The sequence below is a fragment of the Amblyomma mixtum genome, chromosome 8 (assembly GCF_055824585.1).
Source record: "Amblyomma mixtum isolate Tamu chromosome 8, ASM5582458v1, whole genome shotgun sequence".
Taxonomy (NCBI): domain Eukaryota; kingdom Metazoa; phylum Arthropoda; class Arachnida; order Ixodida; family Ixodidae; genus Amblyomma; species Amblyomma mixtum.
This window is the reverse complement of record NC_143019.1, coordinates 23,138,012-23,165,232: the sequence shown is the minus strand read 5'-3', so window position 1 is coordinate 23,165,232 and position 27,221 is coordinate 23,138,012. Positions and strand designations below refer to the sequence as shown.

The 27,221-nt window shown below is 47.0% G+C and overlaps 1 protein-coding gene across 1 annotated transcript in view; it reads right to left on the bottom strand.

Annotated features, from left to right (window-relative positions):
• Window positions 1-2,151: 2,151 nt before the first annotated feature.
• Task6 (TWIK-related acid-sensitive K[+] channel 6) overlaps window positions 2,152-27,221 on the bottom strand; it is a 52,492-nt gene continuing 27,422 nt past the window's right edge. Inside the window, exons 2-3 of the mRNA XM_089555550.1 lie at window positions 10,985-11,660; window positions 2,152-2,613 (exon numbers count right to left, since the gene is read on the bottom strand). Of these exons, the coding sequence (XP_089411676.1) occupies window positions 2,511-2,613; window positions 10,985-11,660 (779 nt within the window). The 3' untranslated portion in view covers window positions 2,152-2,510. The remainder of the gene's footprint in view (window positions 2,614-10,984; window positions 11,661-27,221) is intronic.

Here is a 27,221-nt window from a genome sequence, read left to right as displayed (position 1 = left end):
CTGTTCTGCGCCTTCTAAGTTGGAATTGTCACGATTCGACCGGATTAGTTATACATTACAAATATACATAACACACCGCAAGGTGCCACTTGCCTTACAGACTACGCCCACGTCTCGGTTTAGGGTCAAGCCGACTAACTGTGCCGCAATACGAACAGGTTTACGCGTTACGCGTTTTCCTAAAACTCTCTAATCGGCAGCCGACTGAGGTGCGACTAGCGAATCGTCACTGTAACGTTTTTTCGAACCTGCGGAAGATGTTTCACGAAGACATCGTGTAATAAGAGTGGATATGGTTGGTACAGCTTTCTTCTCCCTTTCACCGTTCCACTCCCTTCATTTTGACTCACGCGTTATACCGTATACACTGGGACCACGAAGCGACGATAGGTGGCGGTATAGGTAAAAACAAACGAGCTACGATGACGATAAAGTCGCCTCACCCTTGCCTTCCAAACCCTGCTGCCACCGTTCTCGTTCGCCGCTTTCATCAACACGTAAGTTAATCTGTTGAAAGCCCAACGAACAAAAAGAAAGAAAAAAGACACATTCGCGGGCATAGGAACACACATTCACATTCTCACTGGAACACAGTCACCACAGTATTCAGACGCTGATCTCGAGGGTAAGTGTTTTTTTTTTCTTCTTCACGTCCTGTTTGTTCCAACCACTTTGGCCGTAGGAAGAAACGAGAGAATGCACCACTGGCAATCCGACGGTGTACAGGGTGTTCAGTATTTATCTGTCAGGTCTGCAAACAATTCTCGTGCACAAACTACTGGACTATTTGGGTTCATTCACAAAGCACAAGGTAGTTTATGATAGTCTGTGCTTCTTTGCAAATAATTTAACATTCAAACTTGCCTGGACTGTCCGGAATCGGCGAATAACTACAGTAGTCTGCGAGCAGAATTTTCGTCGAGGCGAGAAGAGCAGTAGATTTAACAGCCATCTCCGATACTGCGAGAACTTCCCAAGCTCCAAGCAGGAACAGTGGTTGCCTCGCAGTTCGCCAGATGGCGCAACCTCTCAAATAGGCTATTCCGCTCGCCTCGACGAAAATTCTCTGCGCAGACGACTGCAGTTTTTCGCCGATTCCAGTCAATCCAGGTAAGTTTCGATGTTAAATTATTTATTGGAAAACGCGGACTATCGTAGGCAGCCCTGTGGTCTGTGCTTGTGACCAAATAAGCCAGTAGTTGGCGCAGGAGAAACTTTTACAACTAGAACAGATAAATATGGAACACCATGTATATGACGTGTCCATTCGTCACAGTCCAGTCGGCGACGTCGAGGTGATGGCCAGGAAACTTCAACTTCCAGGAGTCCAACACTGACTGCTTCTTGAGCACACGAAGAGCATGATTTATATAATATATACCCTGATGATGGAGTGACGTTTCACATGAACTAAGCACTTTGTTAATACCGAGCAATTGTTCCTTTGTACTGGCGATGAACGCTCCCGAACGCCCGAGTTCCGTCGCACCGACAGCGCCGCTCACGAGCGTTTATGGGACAAATAAAGAAGAAACAAATTTAAGAAGCGTTCAGGTAATGCAACACTACTTTCACCGTTAGCTAGATGCGAAAAAAATAAAGTGACTACAAAATATGCTCGGACGTTTACTCGAAGAAAGGGTCAGGTGACGTGTTGACCACGTGACCTTGCGTTGCGATAACGTCATTTCATCCACTCGGCGATCTAGTAATATCAGGGCAGCTTGACCATAATAGTTGGTTCCGTAAAAACAGAGGTAACTAACAACTGACTTTGCGAAGTTAACATTTCTTTGCAAATCAATCCAAGCACCGTAGTGTGTATGTACAACCTTCATCAAAAGTTCCCATGCCAATGGATTAGCTGTTGAACAGCGTAGAGAAGTACGCACTATGTCATCCTTTGCTCCGGCAACCTCCGAAGTGGTGAAGACGAGAGTCTTTCCCCTCCAAGTGCTCAGAGCTCAGAGTTGTGCTGGGTTGAAACACACTGAACAGCCCTGCGGTAAGTAACCTTAAGTGGCCTGAGAACTTTTGAACAAGACTGTAGTGAAGATCAGTGTGAAAGCAGCAATAACGTCATCAGTTTTCTTCGGAATAGAGTACAGCTCAGCTTCACTGTCTTGGGGCATGAGAAGTTCGGACCGGAAGATAGAGCGAAGGTGAGAAAGTGCGTAGGAGGCTTCGCACTTGTTTAGTTACCCCTCGGCGAGATGACCATAAAGGTCCTCGCGGCGCTCGGGACAATATTTCACCACGGGCGTCGACATTCTTCAAACGAAACGACGTTGACAGAGCGACGGTCGGGCGTACGGGAGCGGTTCAGGAAAGTGTGTGAGGAAGAGATACCCACGTGGTGAAAAGAAAAAACAAAAAAGAAATGGCGGCGGAAGCGGGGGCGGGGTGGTGTCGTCGGCACTGCAGGTTCCTCCGAGCCGTCCGTCCGCCCCCAACCGCCACCATCACCGCCCCCATCACTACTGCAGCGGAGGTGCCGACGACGACGCGTCTCAGACAGACGCCCGCTTCATCATGAGAGCGTCCAGGGGCAGTAGCACATCGTCGTGCACCAGCGAAGACTCGGGCGGAGACGGCGAGTACCGCAGCGAATACCTGGTGGCCACGCGGGCCATAGGGAAAGGGGAGCGAAGGAAAGGGAAGAGAGAAAAGGTCATGATGAGATTTTCGCTCAAGAAACGCAAACACATTTCTGAGGACAGACAAGAAAGAGACTACACGACGACGAGGAGAGAGTTCACGGAAAGATGGTTTGGTTTGGTTTATGAGGGTTTAACGTCCCAAAGCGACTAAGGCTATGAGAGACGCCGTAGTGGAGGGCTCTGGAAATTTCGACCACCTGGAAATTTCCGGAGCCCTCCACTACGGCGTCTCTCATAGCCGTAGTTCACGGAAAGAAATGGCGCAGTTATTTGAAAGAGGCTGTTGATCTTTTTATACAAGCGAGATTAATTCCTCGAAGAGCTTGCAACGAGCGTACAGTTGTCAGCAATATAAAAGAGAACAAACTTCTTGCGCACTATTGCGAATTTTCTGGTGATTTCTCTGGTAAATTTGAGAAAGACTTTCAGATATTATACGCAAAGAGGAAAACTAGTCTGAAATCAGAAAAAAAAAACTGTACTTGTCACACTTAATTATGGTTTATTGGGGTTTAACGTCCCAAAGCGACTCACGCTATGAGGGACGCCGTAGTGAAGGGCTCCGGAAATTTCGACCACCTGGGATTCTTTCGCGTGCACTGAGATCGCACAGTACACGGACCTCTAGAATTTCGCCTCCATCGAAATTCGACCACCGCGGTCGGGATCGAAATCGCCTCTTTTGGGTCAGCTGCCGAGCGCCATAACCACTGAGCCAAATTATGGGGCAATCAATAAATTAATGTCCAACATTGATTCCCTCTAATATTGCTCCCGACTGCACGGCTCATTATCTTTCGTTTTCTTTTTGTGGCGATAGTAGCATGGTACTTCCTCCTTGGTTATTTAAGCCACCTCGGTGCATTCTCAGCGGCGTAAAACTATCCCTCCACTACCACGCACTTTGTGTACCAGTGAAGCTTAAGCGACGTATAGATACAAGCGGCCTATAACGAAGCAATGGGTATAACGAAGGAAGCGTATTTCTGTTCGCCAAATAAACAAGTATTTACCATTAAGTGATTCCACCGTCCCTTTGTTAAAACGAGCATCAAAGTTTCGAGCGTTAATGGGACACCGAGTAGAGTTCCATCTAATTTTTATTCTCTGTAAAATTCCATTGTATGAACCTATTCTACGTCTCACATCTTAATGACTCAGCAGTGGAGGTTGTGAGCACGAGACAACGGCTTTGAGAGGAACTTGCGTTTGACTGGCGAGCTCGTGAGATCAGCAAACTTTCGGAAGGCTTCCACTTCATTGCACAGAAGTTTTTATTTATTTATTTATTTATTTATTTATTTATTTATTTATTTATTTATTTATTTATTTATTTATTTATTTATTTATTTATTTATTTATTTATTTATTTATTTATTTATTTATTTATTTATTTATTTCGTTACTACCAGGGCCGTTGAGGCGTTACAGATATGAGTGGTAAGTATACTTATACAAATAAAATACAATAACGAGAGTAGTTAACATAGGTGATGAAGAAGAGCAGATTTAAAAGCTTCTGGTTCAGCGATGGAGACGATGCTGGCGGGCAGGTGGTTCCAGTCTGAGCTGGTCTTGGGCAGGAAAGAATAAAAATACTTGTTAGTTCTGCAACTTGGAACACTCACTTTGAGTCGGTGATCAATGCGAGATGATACATAACTTGGAACAGCGAAAAGACTTTGTTTTAGCGATTGATTTGTGTAATATATTTTTTGGAAAGTGAAAAGTCTAGAAAGATGACGCCGCAGTGAAAGACCTGGAAGGTCTAGAGTTCTCTTCATGAGTGTGACGCTAGAGAATCGCGAGTAGTTAGACAAAATAAAACGGGCTGAGCGATTCTGAATTGATTCTAAAGTATTAATCAGTGACCTAATGTTAGGGTCCCATACAGAAGACGCATATTCTATTTTAGATCGGACGACCGTTTTGTACAGTAGTAGTTTTAAATTAACCGGAGCAAGTGAAAAGTTACGGCGAAGGAAACCAAGCATGCGATTAGCATTGTTAGTTATGTGTTCGATATGCGTTTTCCACGAGAGGTCATTGGTAATGTATACGCCAAGATACTTATATACAGAAACAAAGCTAAGGGGGAGTCATTTAGAATATATGGATGCGGAAGTAGTGAGCCTACAGGACCGCGTAAAACCTACGTCGTGGTCAAAACGCCAGCCGAACTGGTGTGCAAGAGCGGAGTAGATTCGAAGTGTGCTACTCAGTGCGAAACGGAGGAGTTTCTTATCTCACGGTCGCAGCCGCGCGTAGCATCCCTAGCAAGCCCACCGCTTCGTTCCTGTGAAGGCGGCACGCGCAGCTTGTATCCATTGTATATACAGTGGAGCCGGACCGGGCCGAGGTTTAAAGGGCAACTGCAGCACTTTTTTGAGAATTTCGCGATATTCAAGGATTCAAATCTGTATAGAATGTAGATAAAGCATTCCAAGTGTTTTTGCACTAGCATTTAAAATAGTGACGTAATCGACGATTGAATTTTGCGCTTTTCCTCAATGCACTGGAGGAGTGCAGGAAAATTCAGCGTGACGTCACGGAAGGTATGATTTCAAGTTACCGGTGTCGTCAGCCACACCCTGCCCTGACTTGTTAGACGCTGCCAAACAACTCTCGGCAGGGTTTGACTTCGGTGCCGTTGGTTTTTTCCTTCAAAGCAGGCGTTTGTGCGGTGGAAATGTACCGACACCTTCGATGACGTCACCATGCGCCCCCCACTTGGCGTTGTGCGCTGCGGAGAAGCTTGAAGGGTGTCCAGATTTTAATCGGCGATTACTTCCCTATTTCAAGTGCTAGCCCAAAAAGACTTCGCATGCTTTACCTGCTAGTTTCACACATTCGACCCTCTTAAGCTCGCTGATTTCTAAAACCTATGCAGTTTCCCTTTAAGGCAGCAAACGACTCATCTCACGCTGTGCGAGAAGTCTTTAACAAGTTTTCCTTACTAGGATGTAATTTTTTTATTTAATGATGAAGTTAAGAGACACTGAGTTCTAATTAAGCTTGGAACGTCCTATTTCCCTGGAGCACACTGCATGTATAAGTAGTCCTCAAAAGCTGCGATGGACTTTTGCCACCGGTTGACGAGCCTCCTTACGTCGTGGAAGAATTGAGTAGGGATGTTTTGTTTCATGACGTAAACATGTCCAACATTATCGGACAAAAATTTTGAAAATTGCAAAATTGCAAGACACTCTTATTGAAATAGTGAAGGTAATGGTCCATTCTTCTGATGTACAGCAAAATCTTTCTTTCAAAACGTTTACGTCGATCGCATCGAATAGTTAAGACTGCCATATAAAACCAATGGGGAACGCTTTTGACAGCAGCAAAAACGTTAATAGAACAAAAATGCAAGACTGCCGTCGGGTGGTCTGTGTGTATATTGATTGTTATAGTATAATCTTATATTATATGAAAAAGTTGCGTTGATAAACGGTTTCCAGCTCAAAAATGTTTTTGTCCAGAAATGGTGGATATGTACAGGCTTCAAAGACCGACGAAGAGGTCACTAGTGCAGATAGCAACCGTTGGTTTCGCCAGCAGGCGATATCAATCTTTTAGGACGTGCGCTGCACGACCACGCTAAGAATTGATGCGATCCCGGGAAATATGACGTCCCCAACTTGCATTTTAATGTAATTCCTTCACTTCTCCTCTTCGATAAAACATAGCACGAAGGGAGGCTGTACTAACTCCACACCCTTTGAACCACTGCCCTGCTCAAGCGTATCTGGTGTCGTTCGAGACCATTTTTTAAAATTAGGGTTTTTTTTATTATCTCAGCGCTAGCACCTGAGTTATACTGGGTGATGCCGTCGAGAAAGGCTCAGGATTACTGTCGCTTACATGAGGTTCCGTTCAAGGTGTGCGCGCTGTAAAGGGCGCGTCTACCCTTACAAATTTTTTTAGACAGACTATAGACTCTCTATAGTCTATAGACTTTGTGCGATGATAGACTCTCTAAAGGTCTATCATCGCACATTTTTTGTTAGTCAATTTTGTAGATTTCATTTTTCATGTTCTCAAACCGTAAGTTCGTTTGCCTTTCGTTACCGGCATTTTCGCTTTTTTTTTTAACTTTTGTACGTCTTTCTGCTTTGTTAGCAGCTGCATTTCCTGCTAATTCAGTGGCTGTATTTCAAACATTCCGCGTTTTCCAGTGTATGCCTTGTAGGGGGAACGGACCTCGTCTAGCCTCTTTAGGGCTTTCTGTCCGTGCCCCTGAGTCTCAAGATGTTTGAATAAGCTGACTTGAGTGATTTCATTTGATCGATCGGTCGATTGATTGATTGATTGATTGATTGATTGATTGATTGATTGATTGATTGATTGATTGATTGATTGATTGATTGATTGGCTTTTCATTCTGAGCATTTTGGCACCTTTAAACCCCCGGTTTTTCAATTTTGCATTTATTTATCAAATAATTACAATGATTTCTTTAACTCGTCATTTCCTGTCACGCACCAATCAATCATCAATCACTAGAACCGTAAACTACCATTATACAATTTCGTTTATGTTGGAGAAGAAACAGCCATTGCTCTAGCCATTGCGGGATCCTCGGCAGAAACCATAGTCAGAGACTCAAAATTGGCGATACGTAACTACACGTTTGGAAGAATCTCCCCACAAGCAGCACGGATTCTGCTAAATTATCAGCCCACACGGCGCATTCGCCTAATCTGGACGCCTGCTCATGCCTCCCTTGCTGGTAATGAGGCGGCTCATAGCCTAGCTCGACAACTGTCCCGCCGAGCTGGGTCGTGCAGCCCACCCGCCCTATACTCCGGCAAGGACAGGTTGAAAGTTGAAAGTTTATTGAGTAATACAATAAATGTTACAATTGTATACAGCGAGAGGTCCCATGGTACAAGACCGCGGGCGGGACCTCCCATGAAAATAAATTTCAATATGCAACATAATATAAAATACACAACACATTAATTAGCGACGAAACAGAATAAATATGGGTACATAATGTAATATTAGTTACTGAAATATTTAAATACAAACAATGTAATGCACGATAATGTAAAATAAAACACAGATGCCGCGATACATAGAATCAATAACATAACAAAAAAATCACAAATTAAGAAGGAAAAGCTTTAGTTTGACCTTGAATAAAGAAAGCGTATTAGTTTGTTTGACGTTTATGTTTAAAGAATTCCAAAATGATACGGATGAAAAATGAAGGCATTGTTTGCCGTAGTTAGTTCTGACCTTAGGTAGTAAAAAGTTATTACGCATCGCAAAACGTGTGACGATGTTGCTCATGATCGTGCCGAGAGAAAATATGCTTAGCGGGAGATAAGGATGAAGAATCTTAAAGAATAGAATACCAAGGTTGTAAAAATAAAGGGCCGAGATAGGTAGAACGTTTAAATCTATGAACAAAATGCGGGAGGGTGACATTCTTGACATTCTTGTTTTCTTACAGAAAAATCCTGCAGCACTACAGGCTTGCAAGACTCAGATTCCCCCCAGCAGATAAAACGCTCTCCAAGCAACAGGCCAAAGCCTGGCGTAAACTTCAAACTAACACCTATCTAAATCCCCAATTGTGTAGCTTCTATTCGGAAGGACTCTACTCAGACAAATGCAAAAATTGTGATATGAAAGCCGATCTAAATCATATGATCTGGAACTGCCCTCAGTCCCTACCCGCGAGTCAGTTCATTACCGACTCTGCTCATTGGGAGGCTCTATTGCTCAGCCCCGACCCGGGGACACAGATCAAGCTCCTCCAGCTGGCTGAAGACGCCGCCGCCGCCCAAGGGATAGCGGCCGCCGTTTAAGCGGGGGGCGACTTCGGGTCACTCCTCTATATCCGCTGGTAATAAAGTTTCACCACCACCACCACCACGTAGCCCCCGATTAGTTCCGACATGCGGTGCCGACTATACTACTACGCCGACAGCTTTTCGACTGAACAGGATGTATAGGCTGTCGCGTAATAAATAAATACATATATAAATAAAACACAGCCAGATCTGTACTGCAAGCAAAGCAGTCCACGAGTGCGCCGCTGTAGTTTCGAACTGGAAAGGTCGTCTGGGAACAGCCGACGGCGGTTCATGACGAATTAACGCTCGCAGAGAGCAAGCCCCGAAGCATCCAATGTGCTTCCCGGGTTTGTCCTCGTCTAGCGTAGATGACGAATGTATGTGGTTCGACCATAGGACCTCGAGCGCTAAAGCCGGATAAGGCCTGCGTGCACTACAGATCCGAACGAGGCAACCAGGGCAGACAGTCGAAAACTGTGTAGAACAGTACGGGTCTTATGTGTCCAAGTACTGTCTTGAAGGTGCCTGGGCAATCTACAAACGTGGACTAAGAATTTCATTAAAATGAGAGAAAAAATTCCTTAAAATTTAACTACTATGCAAAGAAATCGACACGAATCAGATGTATGCAGTAAAATTGTAGCACGTGGGCCTAAAGGGACAAATTTCGTGGTTCACAAACAAACAAATGAATAAGACAGGAACCCCACGAAGTGATTTAGGGGAACTCCGCAATATGAAGTGAAATTTAACCAGTACAATGATTACATTCAACATCGACCGTGACGCTGCCATACAGTTACAACACCAAGCTAAACAGCTAGTCTTTTTTGTCTAAGAAACATTTACTGTGCATAATTCGGGGCGAATTTGTCAACACCGAACCACAATGAATTCTTCTTCAACAGCGAAAATTTGATAAACGCTATTGCCTTCCTTTATAGCCCCATTGTTGTCATAATTAAAGGTACTAACTGTAACCATTCCCAATTTTTGAATGCTAACAGTTGCCACAGCGGCAAGGAAATACCTAAGCAGCACATGAATGACCACACCAAATTTCTGCTAGACTGTCTGGGATTGGTTCCTTCAAGAAGCCTAAATTACGCAAGCGGGCGAGCTTCCTTTATTGGATGTATGGCATGCACTTCCGAGTAACATTCTCACTGACTAGCAGGTGGAAGTCGAAATGCTTGTCCCGACATACTACGCCTAAGGCCACGCCGTTTAACCGGGACCAGCCGCGGTGGCTCAGTGGCATGGTAATCGGGTGCTGAGCCCAAGGTTGCAGGTTCGTATCCCGGCCGTGGTGACCTCATTTCGTCGGAAGCGAAAGGCAAAAACACCCACATGCTGTGCGATCGCTGCGGTGGAGGTGAAACAATCTCACGCGGACGAAGTTAACACGGAACCCTCTACTGAGGTGTCCCTCATATCCAACGTATAGCTTTGTTATGTTATAAAGCGCCATACCATATGTACTACATACCATGACATACAGTGCAAGTGAATACCTCATAGAACAGGACAAACGGCAGCAATTCACCATCACCACCATGAGCTGCTTATACTTTATCATGCAAACAAATTTGCTACTTTCTTTGCACTATATTTATCTTGCTCACTCGTCTCATATTTCTTAATTATGCAGCACCCCAAAAGGACCTTAGTGGTAAATATATGCGATGGGGATGGGGATGGAACTGTCTGCAGCATCTAGTACTCGCGACGGATATTCAGTACTTGCGGAGATACTCACAGAAGCTAATGATGTCTTTGCGATTAGTCTCTTAGAGAGAAGTGGTTGATATTCTCGGTGGACTAATGGTTGTGGCATAGCACTTACCCACTAGAACTTTCGCCATTTGCCAGCTTTAGCCTTTTCTGGCTTAGAGTGCGCTTTACTATATGGACAGTCCTTCATTCAAGGCTTGAAATGCTTGCAGTGCGAAACGAGCAAGGCCGCGGGTACAAGTAAAATGCGCATCAGCGCTGTTCTGTCAAGTTCTTTAACTGTAAATCACCATATCAACAGGTATGATAACAAAAACCAAATAGGTAAAAAATTATAGATGATTAATGTAATTGATGAAGCAGAGTATGCGTTAGCATTAATGCTTCCCCAGACGGAGTAGCCGCACCTACTCAGCGTGTGACATTCCGTACGCCCGCTCCACTTTGCCCACCCGTCACCTCTCCCACTCCTTTCTTTCTGCCCCATTTCTCAAAAAGCGCAGAAGGGGATCTCTCTTTCTCTCTTCCTCCATTTCTCCCCTTGTCCACCGAGACTTCACACGGACGGACAGACAGATTTTTCCAACTTCGGAGTTCTAATGGTAACGCATTAAAGAAGAAAATGTCATCAAGCGTCAACGTCATAGATGCCCGGTCAGAATCACCGCTTCTTAGCGTGACAGTGTAACAGGGCGCATATGCTCACACATTTCGAGTCTTGCTCGCTCGATAAAACAAGGCTTCCCTTCTGCAGACATGCACTAAGAAGAGAATGGAGAAACCCACCTTGGCTGCTGCGGCTGCGGCGGTCTGGACGAGCCGTGCGCGTAGCACGTGCACGAGCAGACCGACGTCACGTCGTCCGTGTCCGAGTGGTCGCCGCCTCCGTGTCCCGACACGACGCTGCCGTCGGCGGTGATGACGTCACCTTCGAGGCGCACCGCCTCCTGGGCCGCGCACTGGGCCTCGGCCTCGTCTCGCCGCTCGTCCTCGGTGTTCATGGTGAGGAATCGGAGCACGAGCAAGTTCATGGCGGCGGACACCACCGAGAGGCCGAACAGGATGAAGACCAGGCTGAAAGCCACGTACTCGGGCTTCTGCTTGAGCGCGCCTTCCTTCTGCAGAGCCACGTAGTCCCCGAACCCGATGGTGGTGAGCGTGATGAAGCAGTAGTAGAAGGAGTCGAAGTAGTCCCACCCCTCGTAGGCCGAGAAGGCGGCCGCACCCGTCGTCATCACCACGGTGCTGAGCACCGACACCAGGCACACGAGGTTGGTCTCGGACACGTCCGTGTTTCGCATGCGCAGGCACCGCTTGCCGTGCTTCAGCAGGTAGCCGACGAAGGTGTTGAGCCGCTCACCGATGCTCTGGAACATGACCAGGCCCAGGGGGATGCCCACAAGGGCGTAGAACATGCAGAACGTCTTGCCGCCCCACGTGGCCGGGGTGGAGTGGCCGTACCCTGCGGGCACCCGAAGGAGATCACTTACGCCGCTGTACACTCGCGCTGCACTCGGTGCAACTTCTTGAGCTGCACTACCTTAAAGTATTTACTAGGAATCACACATGGCACATGCAGGAATCACACATGACACATACAGGGCTATCAGCCATACCGATTAAGAAATAGTAATGGTTGGTGAAGGCTACACCAAGCCAGAGGCGGCACAGCAAAGTTTCTTCGCTTCGTGGTAGGCCGGATGGAAGCCGGAGCTTCAGATCTGGGTCCAAGGATTTTAAACGTGAATTGGAAAATTGGACGGAATTCCACGCGGCAAGTGTGGTGATGTCCCGCGCAAGTGCGCGAAGCCTGCCCGCTGCGTCTGATCTCGAAAGAGGGATCGACATAAAACCGCCGTCCTGGTAAGCAGTTCGCGCGACCTCATCCGCGCGGTGATTGCCTGCTATGCCGCTGTGCCCTGGTAGCCATTCGTAGATAATGTCATGTCCTTTGCTGATGGCTAAAAGGCACACAATAGTACATGTAAGAAGTCAGTAACAATCAAGAGAAGGTAGCAACGAGAGTATAGTTACTACCGTGTTGCTACCATTTTTTTTCTCAAAGTGTACAACACTTAGTGGCCTCAATAATAAAAAATACCGCGATGAAAGAAGCTATGCTGAAGAAAAGAAATATATACTTACTTATTCTGCACCAAATCAGCATTTTTAAAATCCGAACTGTTCCGATACAGCACAAGTGATCAGCAATCGCATCAGAGTATGCGATCTTTTCCCAGAAAGCCACCATGGCCGTCTGATTTGAAGAGCTTTTGCACACAACTGCACTGCCCACCAGCTTTGTGATGTCGACACCGGACCGTGAACATACATACGTTCCGCACCCTGCCGCAAGCATTGGGCAGTCTTTGCAGCACAACGTTACTGCCCAATTACGCAGCGCTAAACCCGGCCACGAAATGATGGCGCGCTCTAGATATTATGCGGAGCGTAGTTTGCATCGGCCTTGCCGCAAGTGTCAGTGATTGCGCATAAATAGAGCGCTTCTCTTCATCACCGTCGCATGCGTATGCCTTCAGGGATCCACAATCTACGTTGCATCATCGCGCAAAGAACACAAACCAGTTCGTCAGAGGAAACAGGGCGCATTATGAGGGAACCGTATACAGAACTCTTCTGTCAGCGCGCATGGCAGCACTACTGTGTATACTGCGTGTGCCGGCTTTATTACCATTCCGCCTTTGGAACCGCGCCTACTTCTTCAAAATGCACCAAAGTGTATACGCCCATGCGTTCAATGCTGGTTCCGAGCGCTACAAGAGGATGTGAGCTTCGTCAAGCAATGGAGGCACCCTTAGCCGCCCTCAAGAGGACTCAAATTGTGCCGGGTATACATTATTCATGCCTGCGCCGACAGTTCCGTCGGCGCTGGAGAAGTGCTCACAGCGCCCCTCTTGGAAGCGAAGGAAACGGCGAGGAGATCGAAGTCTTTTCCTTTTCTCCAGCACCAGAGTTTGCCAGCGGACCAATGCATCCGGAAAGCTCATTTCAATTGTAAGACGCGTTGTTATTCTTACTTTGCGAATGTAACGAGCAGGAAACATCTCATTTACTACACCGCGGAGTGATAAACACTTCAGCCGTACTCGTCGCGTTCCAGATGGTCGTTCGGTCGCGGCGACGGTGGCCAAGAACTGTCCCCTCAGCACGTCGTCGTCTCGGGAAAGAACCCGTATGCAGAAGTCGATAGCTCGTAAAAGACCAGCGAAAGCAGCAACGGATGTATAAGTGTGTGCAAGAGAAATGACTGCCACTCTGACGTCACAACCGCCGCCTCTCTTGCCGTCTGCAGCGCCCTCTGGCGTCGTCGACGTTTTTTTTTATTTTGTCCGCGAACGCGGTGAGGTTTTCTCCACTGCCCTCGGTTATGGGTCTACGGCCACTTCTTCGGTACCCTCGTAAAACGCGGCGTAAAAAATGCACGCAGTGCGCGAGCGAGTAAATGAGCCCAAGTGGACCGCACACTTCATTGGGGGTGCTGTGCGTGCATAACGAGCCCGCGAGGCGGAAGACAGCATTCCCTGGTTTGGCCGGCGCACTATGCGTAGGCACTTTATGCGGGGAGGGGGGGTCCTTTGCGTAAATAGCCGCGGTTCGCGCCAGTGAGCTGCGGCTGACGACAGGCAAGAAAGGACAGAAAAGTGCAAAGAACAGCCCCTGGGCTGAGCGAGAAAGAGCAAGGAAAGATAAGTTTAACAAAGGAGTTGCGGTACGGCGGGTTACAGACGCTGCAAAAATCTAAGAACAGATGAAGAATGCAAGCTCACCAATGCCCCCGGTGACCTTTAGGGACAGAAAAAGAACCCGGAAAGGATGGGAAGAAAGAAAAAAGGATAAGCGGGAAAAGTGCCCCGGAGGTTAAGTGGCGTTTAAGAGCCGCGGCCGAGAGATGGTCGTTCCTTTTTTTTACGCGCGAAACACGTGGCAAAAAATAAACAAAGGTGGACCTTTCACTGCGGACCAGTGTTCAGCGTGTGTTGAGAATCTCAGGGTTCTCCAAGGGGTGGGAAAAGGTGAGAGGGCTATACACGGTGGCACTCTATGAAGAAGGCGTAAACTCCTGTTCCCAAAAGGAGGAGCTGGGTAGGCACACAAGAAAGGGCAGCTACCCCTCACTTTCCCCTTTTCCGTCTCTTCGTTCAAGTTCGTCCGTTAGAAGCCAGGCTTGAACGACGATGCCGTTTCCTTTTTCTCTATGTTTTACCTTTCTCTTTCTTGCTCTAGGGCTTCCCGTTTCCCCAAATAGTACCGCGCTTCGAAGAATTAGGGATCGCTCCTTTTTTCTCCCTGCTCCATCCTGTGATCGCTGCTTTTCCCCGAGATTCGCGATGATGCGGCAGAAAAATCCACGGCCGTATCGCTAGAGCAAATTGAGCACTACAGCACAGTTGACGACGACGACGACAGTGAACAAAAAACAACAATTAAATAGAAGGAGTCGTGTGAATAAGGGAAAGAAGGAAGGTCAAATCCGAAGGAAGAGGCTCGGCTCCGATCAATTTGCGCGAGTGACAGGGTTGCGCTCAGAGAGCGGTGTCGACCGTTCGTCCCGTTTTTCCCGAAGGCGGCGGCAGGGGTAATCAGCGCGGGTTCGCGCCCGCCGTTGAAACAAATAGGGGGCTCGTCGAATGTTCTATGCGCGGTCTTCGAGTCGATTGCTGTGTACAGGAGCTTATATATATCTTATAGCTTATATAGGGAGCAGAGTAGAGGCGGTTGGTGGAAAAATCAAAAGAAGAGATCGAAATAGATGAAGAGAACATAAGGAAGATGGGAACGATAGAAAAGAAGGAAGAAATGAAAAAGAAGGGATGAGGAGAATGGAGGACGACGGAGATCAAAAGAGGGAACGCGGGATGCTGGGACTCAGACATAGCGGCTGTGTGGGAAAGACCCGGAAATGAAAGGGAAAACACGGCGTTGCTGATCACCCCCCCCCCCCCCCCCCCCCCTTATGTTTACACCCAAAGAAATGCGATGCGAGTCTTCGGTCTTCGTGCCTGCCGGCGACGACTGGGGGGGGGGGGGGGGGGGGGGAAGCAAGTAAACAGTGACGAGTCTGCCGATATTGGGCGTCGAACTCGATATAGCGGCGGAAGACTCATACGAGCGCGTCTCAAAGAGGGGTCCTTGAATCTATACATGTGAAAAATCTGAAAAGTGAGCCGTGGTAATACTTCCTTCTGACGTTACATCTTTCTTTCGTGCTCAGACTCGCAGTTACATTGGGAATCATCTCTTAAACAAACGGAAGTGGGCTTAAGAAACGCGGGCCCAAGTATCGATAGAGGGGAACAATTTCTAGGGCATAGATTTGAAAAAGATCTGTCCTGTTGCCAGAAACGTCGAGGGTGCGCAGTTTTTCCGGGAAACTTACATGCTTCCTTCTTCCATGCGACTACCCGTCGTTTTTTCGATGTAAGAATCGACGCTCACCTTTAAAGCTCAAACCAACTGCTTCACAGAAAAAGAAACTTGAAAAGGAAAGAACACATAACGAATTAGGCTTGGATACAGACAAAAAACTTTGAGCGGTCTACTGCCCAAGGTAGCATGTGACGTGGTAGCGCGGTAAGGATTTTTACGGGGCATCAGTTGCGTCTCCTAGAGGATCTTAGAAATTGTGTGTTTTCCCGGTGGAAACAACTGACTTCTTAAAACACGAGCTAAGGCTCGTAATGTGCCTTAGTTCTTACCTTAATAACTTAGGAACCTAGGTACCTAAGCTATCCCAGTTTCTAAATGAACTTAGCTGCTAAGCTCCCATACTTCTCAAGCTAGGTACAGCTTTGGTCAAAAGTCTTAAGGCCAAAGACTTTTTGCTTCAGACCCATTATAGAGCCATCACAACACTACTGAAGACAGAAGGACCTTGAAGTGCTAGCAGAAGGTTCCTTCTGTATGTAAATAAGCTTCCTGCTTAACTTGTGCTTTGAATGATCCGCTACATTTTGAATGATCCGCATTCTGGGGACATTACTTTCGCTGCAGGTGAACACTGTGGCCTTACGACTTTTGATCAAGACTGTACATAGTTCCTAAGCACATAAGGTGCATAGAACTCAGGCAATAAAGTATACTAGAACTTGAAAGCAAACCAAACGACGAACCAGGGCAGAGCAGAGCTAAAACCCCGACAACAGCAGAACATGGATTGTGGGGCAAGTGATGATTGCCAACTACTTTTTTTTAATTCACAACCTTGCTTATGTTATATAGCACCTGCGCCACGACACTTGTGCATATAGTATACGTGAACGGGCCCAAAAAGAAGACCGCTGCAAGAAAACAGCAACTAAATCCCTATAGCCAAGATAAGCTGTTTCCCGCCTAGACAGGAGTGACACACATGAAAGCTCCCTTGATACAACCACGCGCTTCTGTGATATGTAGTTCCACGATCCTTACGCCGAGACATGTTTGCGCTTTCGAAACGTGAAGCAAAGCCGCTGCCTAGACAGTAAGCGGCCTAATGCGTAAAAACAGTTTCTTTTAGCAAGGATTCCATAGTCTTGTAAACACACACTGGGTAATTCGATATACCAGCTTCTGGTACACCGCCTCTTCTTTACAATGGTAAAAGTGATCCTACGGTCGATGGCGCAAAATTCACAGTCTGGGCTCTTGTTCTATCACCAAGCGCATCCTATCTAACGATATTCCTCGCAGAAAGCACAGTGACAAACCCGAAATCTGAATCCTGTGTAAGACACCAGGAGCTCAGCTCCGGCTTTTCAGGTCGACCTACTGCAGCCGTCCTTCAACCACCGAACATCGTTTTGCACTTTCATAAGCCTCAGGGAAGCTAGTAGCAAAGCGTAGGGATAGCCAGGGCCTCTAAGGCTGTCAGCAAGGCGAACGATGCTGTCTTCTACACCGTGAAAGAAAGCAGGACTTTTTGAGGGCCGAACTCTGTGCTTGAAAAATCAAGCATCAAATTGAGGAGTGTGTACGCCTTCTCGCAACTCTCTATAGCGTGAAGTTATGTCCTTCACATCCCAAACAGCAGAGGTAACCGGCCCAATATCGAAAGTGCATTGGTAAATACCGGCCCTATATAATACCACTATATTAGCCTAATATTGGTCATATAAAGGACCAATATTGGGCCCGATTGTTTGGTGTAATTTCTTGAACTCCTAAAGGGTAGTATTTGTTGCGATGGAGATCTCTGGCCTGCACGAAAACTAAATCGTCGTTGGCGAACATGGACACTTTTGTAACTTGGCCGGTAATATGCGTCTTGTACTGCTCTATATGGATCCTGACCAGACAGAAAATTTTAGTGTGTTCGTGTGATCGATCATCATCATTATTATGAGTACACAGAAGGACAAATGCCTGTACCATTTCTCATCAATTAATATTTTCCTTTGCTAGCTGCGGCCACCTTATCCCAGAAGACTTCCTAATCTCTCACACTCACGCCCCCTGCTAAGCTTGCCTTCTCTTTGAATTCAGTGCGTTACCCTTAATGATCATCGGTTATCTTACCTTCGCACTACATGCACTGCCCAAGCCCATTTATTCTGCTTGATTTCGACTAGGACGTCATTAACTCGAGTTTGCTCCCTCACCCACTCTGCTCTCATCTTCTCTCATAGCGTTACACCTATGAATATCCTTTTCATAATTCGCTGTGTTGTGCTCAATTTAAGTTGAACCCTTGTCGTTAGCCTCCACGTTTCCGTCCCATAGGTGAGTACCGATAAGACACTGGTCTTATACTCTTTTCTCGTGAGGAATATTGGTAAACCGCGATTATGATCTGAGACTACCTGCCAAATTAATGCACTCTACTCCATTGTTATTCTCCAAGTTATTTCACTCTCATGGTACAATCTGCAGTCAGTACTTGCGGTAAGTATATGTATTTCCATACTGTTTCTACCGCTTCGCTGCTTACCGTAAACTGCTGCTCCCTTCCAAGACCGCTCAACATTACTTTAGTCTTCTTCACGTTAATTTTCACACCAACCGTTCTGCTTTGTGTGTCAAGGTCCTCGATCACACTTTACAATTCATATCCTGAGTTGGTTAGCTAAGAAATGTCATTAGCAGATCAATACCCAACTCTTGTTAATTTAGATCTATTCACACCCCCTATAAGCACGCAGTAGTACCTTTTAAATTAGACTAAGACCAACTAATTCGGCAGAACTTGTCACCGACAGTTCGTGAGTACGTAAAACCTCTTTGATAAGTTCCTGGTTCCCACCACTTCCCCGTTCATACGCTCAAAATCGCGGGCAATAAAAATGTCCCATAGAGGAACACTTTTTCTTCCTGTTAACACGTTCCCAGATAACACAATTTACAGGCTACTACGTTCAAAATTTCGACAAATCCTGGTCGTATAAGATGTTTAGCGACCAGATGTACAGAGGGCAAAACGCATGTGTTTCGGGCGTATTACGCGATAACTAGCGATAAGATATGGTTAAAAATGGTCTGGATGCAAACATGTGCTGTTAAACTCACAGAATTTCATCGTCATTTTTTGCCTTCTTGGTTGCAGCGGCTTTGGTATCTCCGGAACACAGAGTTTGGTTGTTTTAGGCATGTGTTTTGCCCTCTGTAGGTATGGCATGCGACGGGGAAGAGCTGAAGTGCAGGGGCAGTCAGCCGTCGTGGTGGCTTTTCTGCAATGTCTTGCTGCACGACAGCAATGCATACAAAAGTGCTAGGGTTTTAACGTAGTTGAATCGAGCAGACTTGCGAAAGTATTTCTTCATTCTTCGCCTCTTCTTTCCAGCATCTGCATGTGCACGGAACCGTGTTTCTCCCTTTTCATCTTCACACCTTCTCTTCCATTGGATACAGCTGGCGCGACGCCCTGCTCCCATTGGCTACAGCTGGCGCGACTCCCTGCTCCCATTGGCTATAGATGGCGCTGCTGCTCCGATTGGATACAGCTGGCGCGATGCCCTGCTTCCATTGGCTACAGCTGGCGTCGCGCCCTGCTCCCATTGGCTATAGCTGTCGCGACGGTCCTCCGAACTTACCCGAACTTCCTCTCATTGGCTGCAATTTGCACGACGCTCGTCCGAACTAACCCGAGCTTACCCGAGTTACTAAGAGGCTTCACACAATATTCTTGGTCGTGTTTTACCCCACGAAATAGTACTTTTGCACTAAAAGTAGGGGTTTGCATACGCAACATGAAGAGTAGAAACGCAGTGGCTTCTTCGGAGTGCCATAAGGCAAGAGGGCAAAGCATCTGAGAACTACATGTGTGCGGGCCAGCTCCATGGAACGTAGAGAAAGAAACGCTGCCGCAGACAGCTGCGCGATGGCTTTTCCGCAGTGCACTTGTGTAAAAGGGCGAAACAGTTGTTAAGGAAAGGAAAGAAACACTGATTATGTCATTGCCTAGGAATGCCATTAGAAGTGATTATGAAATGAAAATTTGCAATAAATGTCTTTTTACCTGAATCAACAGTTATATTTTTATAATTGAGTGGTTTTAACATGTATTTTCCTGGATGATACGTTTTTTTTCGCCTTTTTAAAAACGTATCAACCAGGTTTTCCTCAAGACTCTGTCCGTTGTTACCGTCCTCCATGCGAACCACAACGAAGAGCACAATATGTTCGTTAGACGAAGTAACACAATTAAGCAATGTCAGAGTTCGACGCGACGCTTAATGAGCTGCAGTGTTAGGGAACTTTCGCCAGACTTGACGAATAGGAAATTTACAGAGATCATGAACACTTAAGGGGGAAGGGGGGTACCTTGCGAGGTGTGAGTGACACGAACAGACGCACGCTGGTGTGGCAGGCGGTGGAAAAGTTGATGACGTCACAAGATCATGTGACCCCTCTCGAGCAATCATTAAGTTATTTGCAACCTTCTTTTTCGTGACACGGACGGACGGACGCCGGCTTTTCTCGGGAACGAAACGTCTTACATTACCTCATTATGAGATGCTGTTCGGAAAAGAAACACTATGGTCTCGAACTCTTGGTTATATCTTGCGCACCTCAGCAGAGTTCTTATCAACACCAATTCCCCCTGTTCCACAACCATGAAGAGTCCCCCATCCTCAATCACCATTGCGATTATCTCACCATTGGCTAAAAAAAAGTCAATTACAGCAGCCATCTTTTCCCCCACGCTACTTCCGGGGTGCCGAAAGGTCCTCAGCACTTTAACCGTCTTTCACTCCCACTCATCGGCACAAAATCCGCACTATCGCTCCCTTTTCGTTCTTCTCGAAAATCTTCCTTCTTCCAGTCTTTTTTCACTGTTCCTTTTTGAGAAATCCAGCCTGTAGTCAGCACTTGTCTCTCCGTTCTGCTGTCGTAGCCCTTTTAGTGTGTCCTTCCCGCAGACACTAAAGCTCGTCGCCATTCATTCTCGTTACCACGCCACTCCCCTTGGTTTCGGACTCCCTCGCCCTGTTCGCGGCGGTAAATTGCACCATGCAGGCAACCGCGTTTCGTTTGGAGGAGGGGGAGCTCAGACCAACAATACAGAGACGGTCGGTTTCTTCTTACTGCAGAAGCGACTAAACAAGTGTCCGGGGTCTCCGTTCCCTCTCAAAGAATCATCTGTTCGAGACGGCCTAGTACATCACGAGAATCAGTAGAAAGAAAATATTAAGCAACAAAGACCAAGTGTACAGGGTGTATGCGACCACAAATGCTACCACCACCGACACCACAGGCCGCGCAAACAAGCAAAATGCCAACTAGGACCGAAAAAAAAAAAAACTCTAAGTGGCGAACACGGATGTATTGTGTCTGTGTGGGTGGGCGTAGGCAGGGGTGGGGGGTCGGTGGTCTTTCACAGGACGCTGGATAGCGACTGGACACACCATAGCCCAGACCATTACTGATGGATGAAATGAATGCCTCTATACAACTCCAAACGCAAAAGGGACGGTACACTGTGGACGGCAACCCACGGCCCGCCTGCTGTGGCGGGCGTGGGTTGAGGAAGAGAAGGGGGGGGGGGGGGGGGTAGGGAGGACATCACCACACATTGGAAGTGAACAGACTGAGAGACGGAGAAAACGAACGGTTATGGAAGCCCCACACACGACGAACACGATCTCGCGTATCGCCGCGCCCAAACGCAGACACAAATGGACGCGCACACACACACACAGAGAAAGGCCATTAGCGCGCGCCTTATAGTTTTGATGACGGCCGCAGAGCTGGGTTCTATACCAAGGAGAATAAACGGCGCAGCACATTACGAGCAGCGCTACGCTTTCTGGGGGGAAAGGGGGAGGGGGGGGGGGGGTGGCAGCGCCGAAAAAAGACAAAGAAAACCGCGACGGCGGAGATCCCCGAAATTCTAAAAGCAGCGCCATCTCGAGGCTGGCGCGGGAGAGAGAACATAACGTGATTTGCGGCGCAGACGCCCAAGGTTAGCGCTGCTTTGTGGAGCGGCACCGCGTATAGCAGCGCGTGTCACTAATTGCGAACTACATTACTTGGAACTTCGGGGCCACTTGAGATATCGCCCCAGAAAGATATCAGTGCGGCAAAACCAGAAATAATAAATGGCGCTTTTCTCTCTTTCGCGGAGCTGTGCCTTATTGCCTCTCATTCAACTTTTTTTTTCTCTTAATGCGGTCCCCTAACCTGGCCCCCTGCACCACGTGACCAGAGATAGCGCACGTGCCGCTTATTTTCGGCCCACCTACATCAAGTGACCGGAAATGATTCCATGCAGCCTAATGAGCCGCGTACATCGTACTCTCTGCAAGCTAAGCCCACGTACCTCCGCATGGTCCACGTGATTATACGTTTAGCCCAAGTGGACCACGTGACAAACGATGGCCCGCGTATAGTGTACTGAGAAACGTGCACCGTACTGTTCGGACGCATATCTGAAATCATTCTGTTGAACCCGGAGCAAGGGGAGGAGGGTTTGTGTGCGGGAGCAGTTTTCGGTTGAAACAGACTATGCCAACACTTTACATCCGGCTGATAGCCCCTCGTACTTACACCGCGGTAAACATTACTGATTATCCGGAAATTAAAGGCGCAGTAACTGTCTCACTTTTGCGTGGGCACCTCAACCTTGCCATGGGAGAAAGGAAGAAAAAAGACAGAAAGAAAGATGGAAAGACAGAAAAAGGCGCCATGGCCGCACCGTGAGGAAAGTAAGTGAAAGAAAAAAGAAGGTGCTGTAGTGGAGGGCTCCGGAATAATTTCCATCGGCTGGGGATCTTTAACCTGCACTGACATCCCACACCACACGGGCGCCATATTCGTTTCGCCTCCAACAAAACGTTGTCGCCGCGACCTCATTTGAACCAAGGTAGTAAAGTAAAAGGAGAAAAAAAAGGAAGAGCTAGTAGAGGTTGGAACAGTCGCGAAGGCATGGAACCATAGAACAGAAAAGCAGAGGGCAGATGAAAGAAAAGTGCCTGAAAGAACTGACCGGTGCACGATATCGTTGGTTGTTTTGGTTTATGGGGTTTAACGTCCCAAAGCGACTCAGGCTATGAGGGACGCCGTAGTGAAGGGCTCCGGAAATTTTACCACCCATGGGATAGTCGAAATTTCTGGAGCCCTTCACTACGGCGTCTTGTTTGTTTTCATTCGAATACTCACACTGAAAGGGACTGGCCGCCGCGCAATTGACTAGCGCAAACTACCACTCTATCAGCAGAACATAGAACGATCCCAACAGTGAAGCAGAGGGCTAGCCTGAAAGGAGGCGCTGAAATGAAGGTACAACATGAGAAAACGTGCATCTGTTATGCATTCAACGATCACATATTTTGGTCATGTTCAGCCGCAGAATGCAGCACATCAATGCCCTTTTCATATCTCACCGTCAGTGCGCTCAGTCGACAAGACATGCAGCTATAGAGAGTGTGAACAACTGAAGTGGTCTCGCCTTAAGGGAAGCTCAAACGGTTTTTTGAGAATTCGAGGTTATTCAAGAATTCGAATCTATCAAGCTTCTAGATTAAGCATGTAAAGTATTTTTGCACTCGCATTTAAAATTGTGACATAATCGCCGATTAAAACCGCGACGATGTTTAGGCTTCTCCTCACTACGTTGGAGGAGTGAGAGGAAACTCGGTAGTGACGTCATTGTTGCCGAAATTACAGATGTCCGCTGCTTACGCCTGCGTGCTGCTGTGAGTCGTCAGATGGCGCCAAACAGTGCATCGTGAGCTCCACCTTCGATGGCGTCGGTTTTCTTCCATGGGATAACCGTTTCTTCGCTGGAAACGCTGTGCCGTCATACGTGACGTCATTATCGGGGCCTCTGACCGTCGCTGTGCACTGCAGAGAAGCCTGAACGCCGACGACGACTTTATTCGGCGATTTGCGCCACCATTTAAAATGCTAGAGCAAAACGACTTCGCAGGCTTTACCTGCACATTTCGCACATTCGGCAACCTTAAACTCATCGAATTCTAAAACCACTTCAGTTGCCCTTTTTAACCACAGGGATTAAGCGCAAACAAGTCGTGATAACCACTGTGTGGCGCCATTCTGGTGCCGTCATAGTTGCCCGCGGAAGTTCGGCCCGCACAGATTGCCTTAAGCACAGAAGAGTAATCCATACAGACTGCCTCCGCAACAATTCACATTGCTTAAACTGAACATAAAGATTTTTTTCTCCAAGAATCTTGATCTTGGAAACGAAGCAAAAGTGACGATAGTTTCAGTGTACTATATAGCGCCCACGTATTCGACGTTAGCCTCCCATGCGGTCCTTGCTCTTGCAGTCTAACATAACTGGAAATGTTTATTTAAAAAGTCAGTGTGGTGCAAAGTCTCATGAGCTGCACCCTGGTTTGTGGGGAAAATGTTAGTGAATGGCTTCGGATTAATTGAACAGGGAGACGAAGACCTAAGCAGTGTGCTGAGGTCCTCAATCGAAAGTTATACAGGGAGAGGAGATCCACTGTCATCAGATTAGCCTGAGTGTGGCTGAGGGGTTTAAAACGCACGGTTTTACCGCGCGCGACCGCGCTGCAGCTTGGTGGCGTGGCAGCGATTGCCATGCCACACGCCACTCAGTCGATGCCAGTGGTGGCATGGCTTTACTATACAGGGTGCTTCATCTAAGAACTTTATACAATTTTTAAAAATAGGCTTTTTTAGTTAGAAAAACGCTTGCATAGTACTGTCTGCGGTGCAGTACATCATAATACAGCTAACACGCGCTAATTAGCAGGCTAGTTAACTAAAACTGAATAGTTAACTTTTGAACTGTTACTGTGAGGCTCCTTAATTATTGAGAGACGTGTAGCCCATCGTAAGTAATATCCATATCAGTTTTTAGAAATTCGAAAACGCGGTTACTCTCGGCGCTGTGACCCAACAATTTTTGCCTGCATCCCACCAAAATACATTCGATTCCGAGAAGCTTCCAGGCAAAACAACCTCTCTAATGCACGTAACTCGTTGAAATAGCCAAAATTATGTTGGGCCACAGCGCCGAGGATAAACCGCGTTTTCGAACTTCCAAAAGCTGATGACTTATGGTGTGTTGCACGCCTCTCAATAATTTGGGACTCTAAACGGTGATAGTTAAAAAGTTAACTATTAAATATTAGTTAACCAACCTACTGATCAGCACGTTTTATCTGTATTCTGGTGTACTACACCGCTAGCAATGTTTTGCCGAAAACAGCGCTTTTCTAACTGAAAAAGCATATTTTGAAAAAAGCTGCGTAAAGCCTCGGGTGAAACACCCTATATATTGTTTTACCCCGCACCTCCACCAAATATTGTTGCGGGAAAGAATATATTTACAGATATTTACAAATAGACAAGAACAGCTGCGAGCGGCACCACCGAGAACACAGTCCGAACTTCGTTGTCGTCTTCTACTCTGCGCACTCGTGCCATCGCTCTTTGTCGTCGTCGTCTACCCGCATCAATATGCTTTACGAATAGTCGGCCTTATAATGAAATCAGCAACCTTGCGCACAGTAGCAGTATGAAGCCGCCTCGGTCGGTATTTTTGGAACGTCACACCACCACCTTAAGCTGATCAATAACAGATGGCGCCACCGTCGGCCTTCTTAGCAAATGGACGGCGGTTTCCGTGTCGACCTGTCAGACAGAAAGAATGAAACAAACAAAAAGAACAGAAAAGTAAAAAAAAAAGTAAGCAGTGGTTCGCAGAAGAAGGGCCGCCAAAATGGGATTCTGAAAGACCACGCAGTGTTTGTGTCACAACCGGCGCGGCAATCTCGGTCAATGCCGAACCCTCCCGCGCGCTGCCAAGAGCCCTAAAACAGTTCGCGAGCAAACACGTCAATGTGCATAAGTTGCTTCTCGACCACATTTCTGTACGACATCAATCACAAAGCTAAAACGCTTCTCTCGCCGTCATGCACCGCGCAATACGAACGCTATTTTCGGGAGGCGTTTCTATTTATAACTGCGCCGTTGAAACGCTGCCACGCATACCGATAGCGCAGTGAGCGGAAAGAAGATATTTACAATAGAAAACAGCGCCGGGAACAAACACGTATACTATAGCTGTCAGCCGGAAACGTAAAGCAAGTAAGCAGACGCATGTTTCGCCTTCGTCGGAATATGGCCGACATTTCAAAAGCGCGTAGCAACCCGCTTGAGAGCACTCTTGTGCAGTGCGTATATTGGGGTCGGTCAAGTGCTACGCGCGCTTCGCGAATCCGAAAAAAAACACACAACAAAATGAAGCAATAAGCGCACGCTCGGCTAGCGCGGTGGCGGTATTATATCGTCGCACTTCCTCGAAAAATGAGTAAAAGAAGATGTAGAGACTCGAGTAAGGCAGAGCCGACCGAAAGGAATGAAAATGGAGATCCCGAAAGATACGGCACTTCATGCACACGCGAACTTTTAAACCGCTCGAGAGGAAAGAATGTTATACTCCGCTCTCGTCCATGTTTTCTTTATGTTTTGTTTGTTGTTGTTGTTTGTCAGCGGAAACGTCGGCGCTGCGCTCGGTAAACAATGAGGAATGAGCGATGAATCCCGCGAAGGTGGCTCTTGCTTGAGTAAGCAGTCGAGAGAAGATGGAGCGAAGGAAAAGCGGAAGATGAAATTAAAAAAAAAAAAGGCTGGGGAGGGGGGGGGTAGAATCGAAGATTGCGAAAGCGCGGAATAACCGGCGGTAAACAGAAGGGCCCCAACACTTCCGCCTGGAAAGAGTAAAGCCGGAAGTGTTACGCGTATATTCGCTTCTTTTGAGTGCCGCGGCGTATTTCGCTCTTGAAAAGATACAAATTATTCAAGTTGTGCTGCACCCTAGAGAGAACCGCACACTTCCACAAATTTGGAAAACGGTGAGGCTGTTAGCGGGCTTGTAACGGGGGCCCTATATATGAACCTTATATTTATGCCCTATGCATATTGTTGCACTTAATTAAAGGGCAACTGCACCAGTTTTTGAGAATATCGCGATATTCAAGGATTCAAATCTATATAGACTGTAGGTAAAGCATGCTTAGTGTTTTTGCACTAGCGTTGAAAACAGTGACGAAATCGACGATTGAACTTTGCGCTTCTCCTCAATGCACCAAAGAAGTGCGGGGAAGTTTAGTGCAACGTCATGGAAGGTATGATTTCAAATTACTGCTGTCGTCAGTTACACCATGCCGTGCCTAGTTGGACGCTGACAAACAACTTTCGGAGGGATTTGCGTTCGGTGGCGTTGGTTTTTTCCTTCAAAGCAGGAGTTTGTGAGTTGGAAATGTGCCGATACCTTCGATGACGTCATCATGCGCCCCCTCACTTGGCGTTGTGCGCTGCGGAGAAGCTTGAAGGGCGTCGTGATTTTAATCGGCGATCACGTCACTATTTCAAATGATAGCCCAAAAAGACGTCGCATGCTTTACCTGAAAGTTTCACAGATTGGACCTTATTGATTTCTAAAACCTCTGCAGTTTCCCTTTAAGACTTTGCATATTTTTTTTTTTAAATAGGCTTTCGCAGTTAGAACAGCGCTTATTTCGGCATAGCATTTCCAGTGATGCAGTGCATCAGAGTACAGCTAAGAAGTGGTAACTAGCACGCTGGTTAA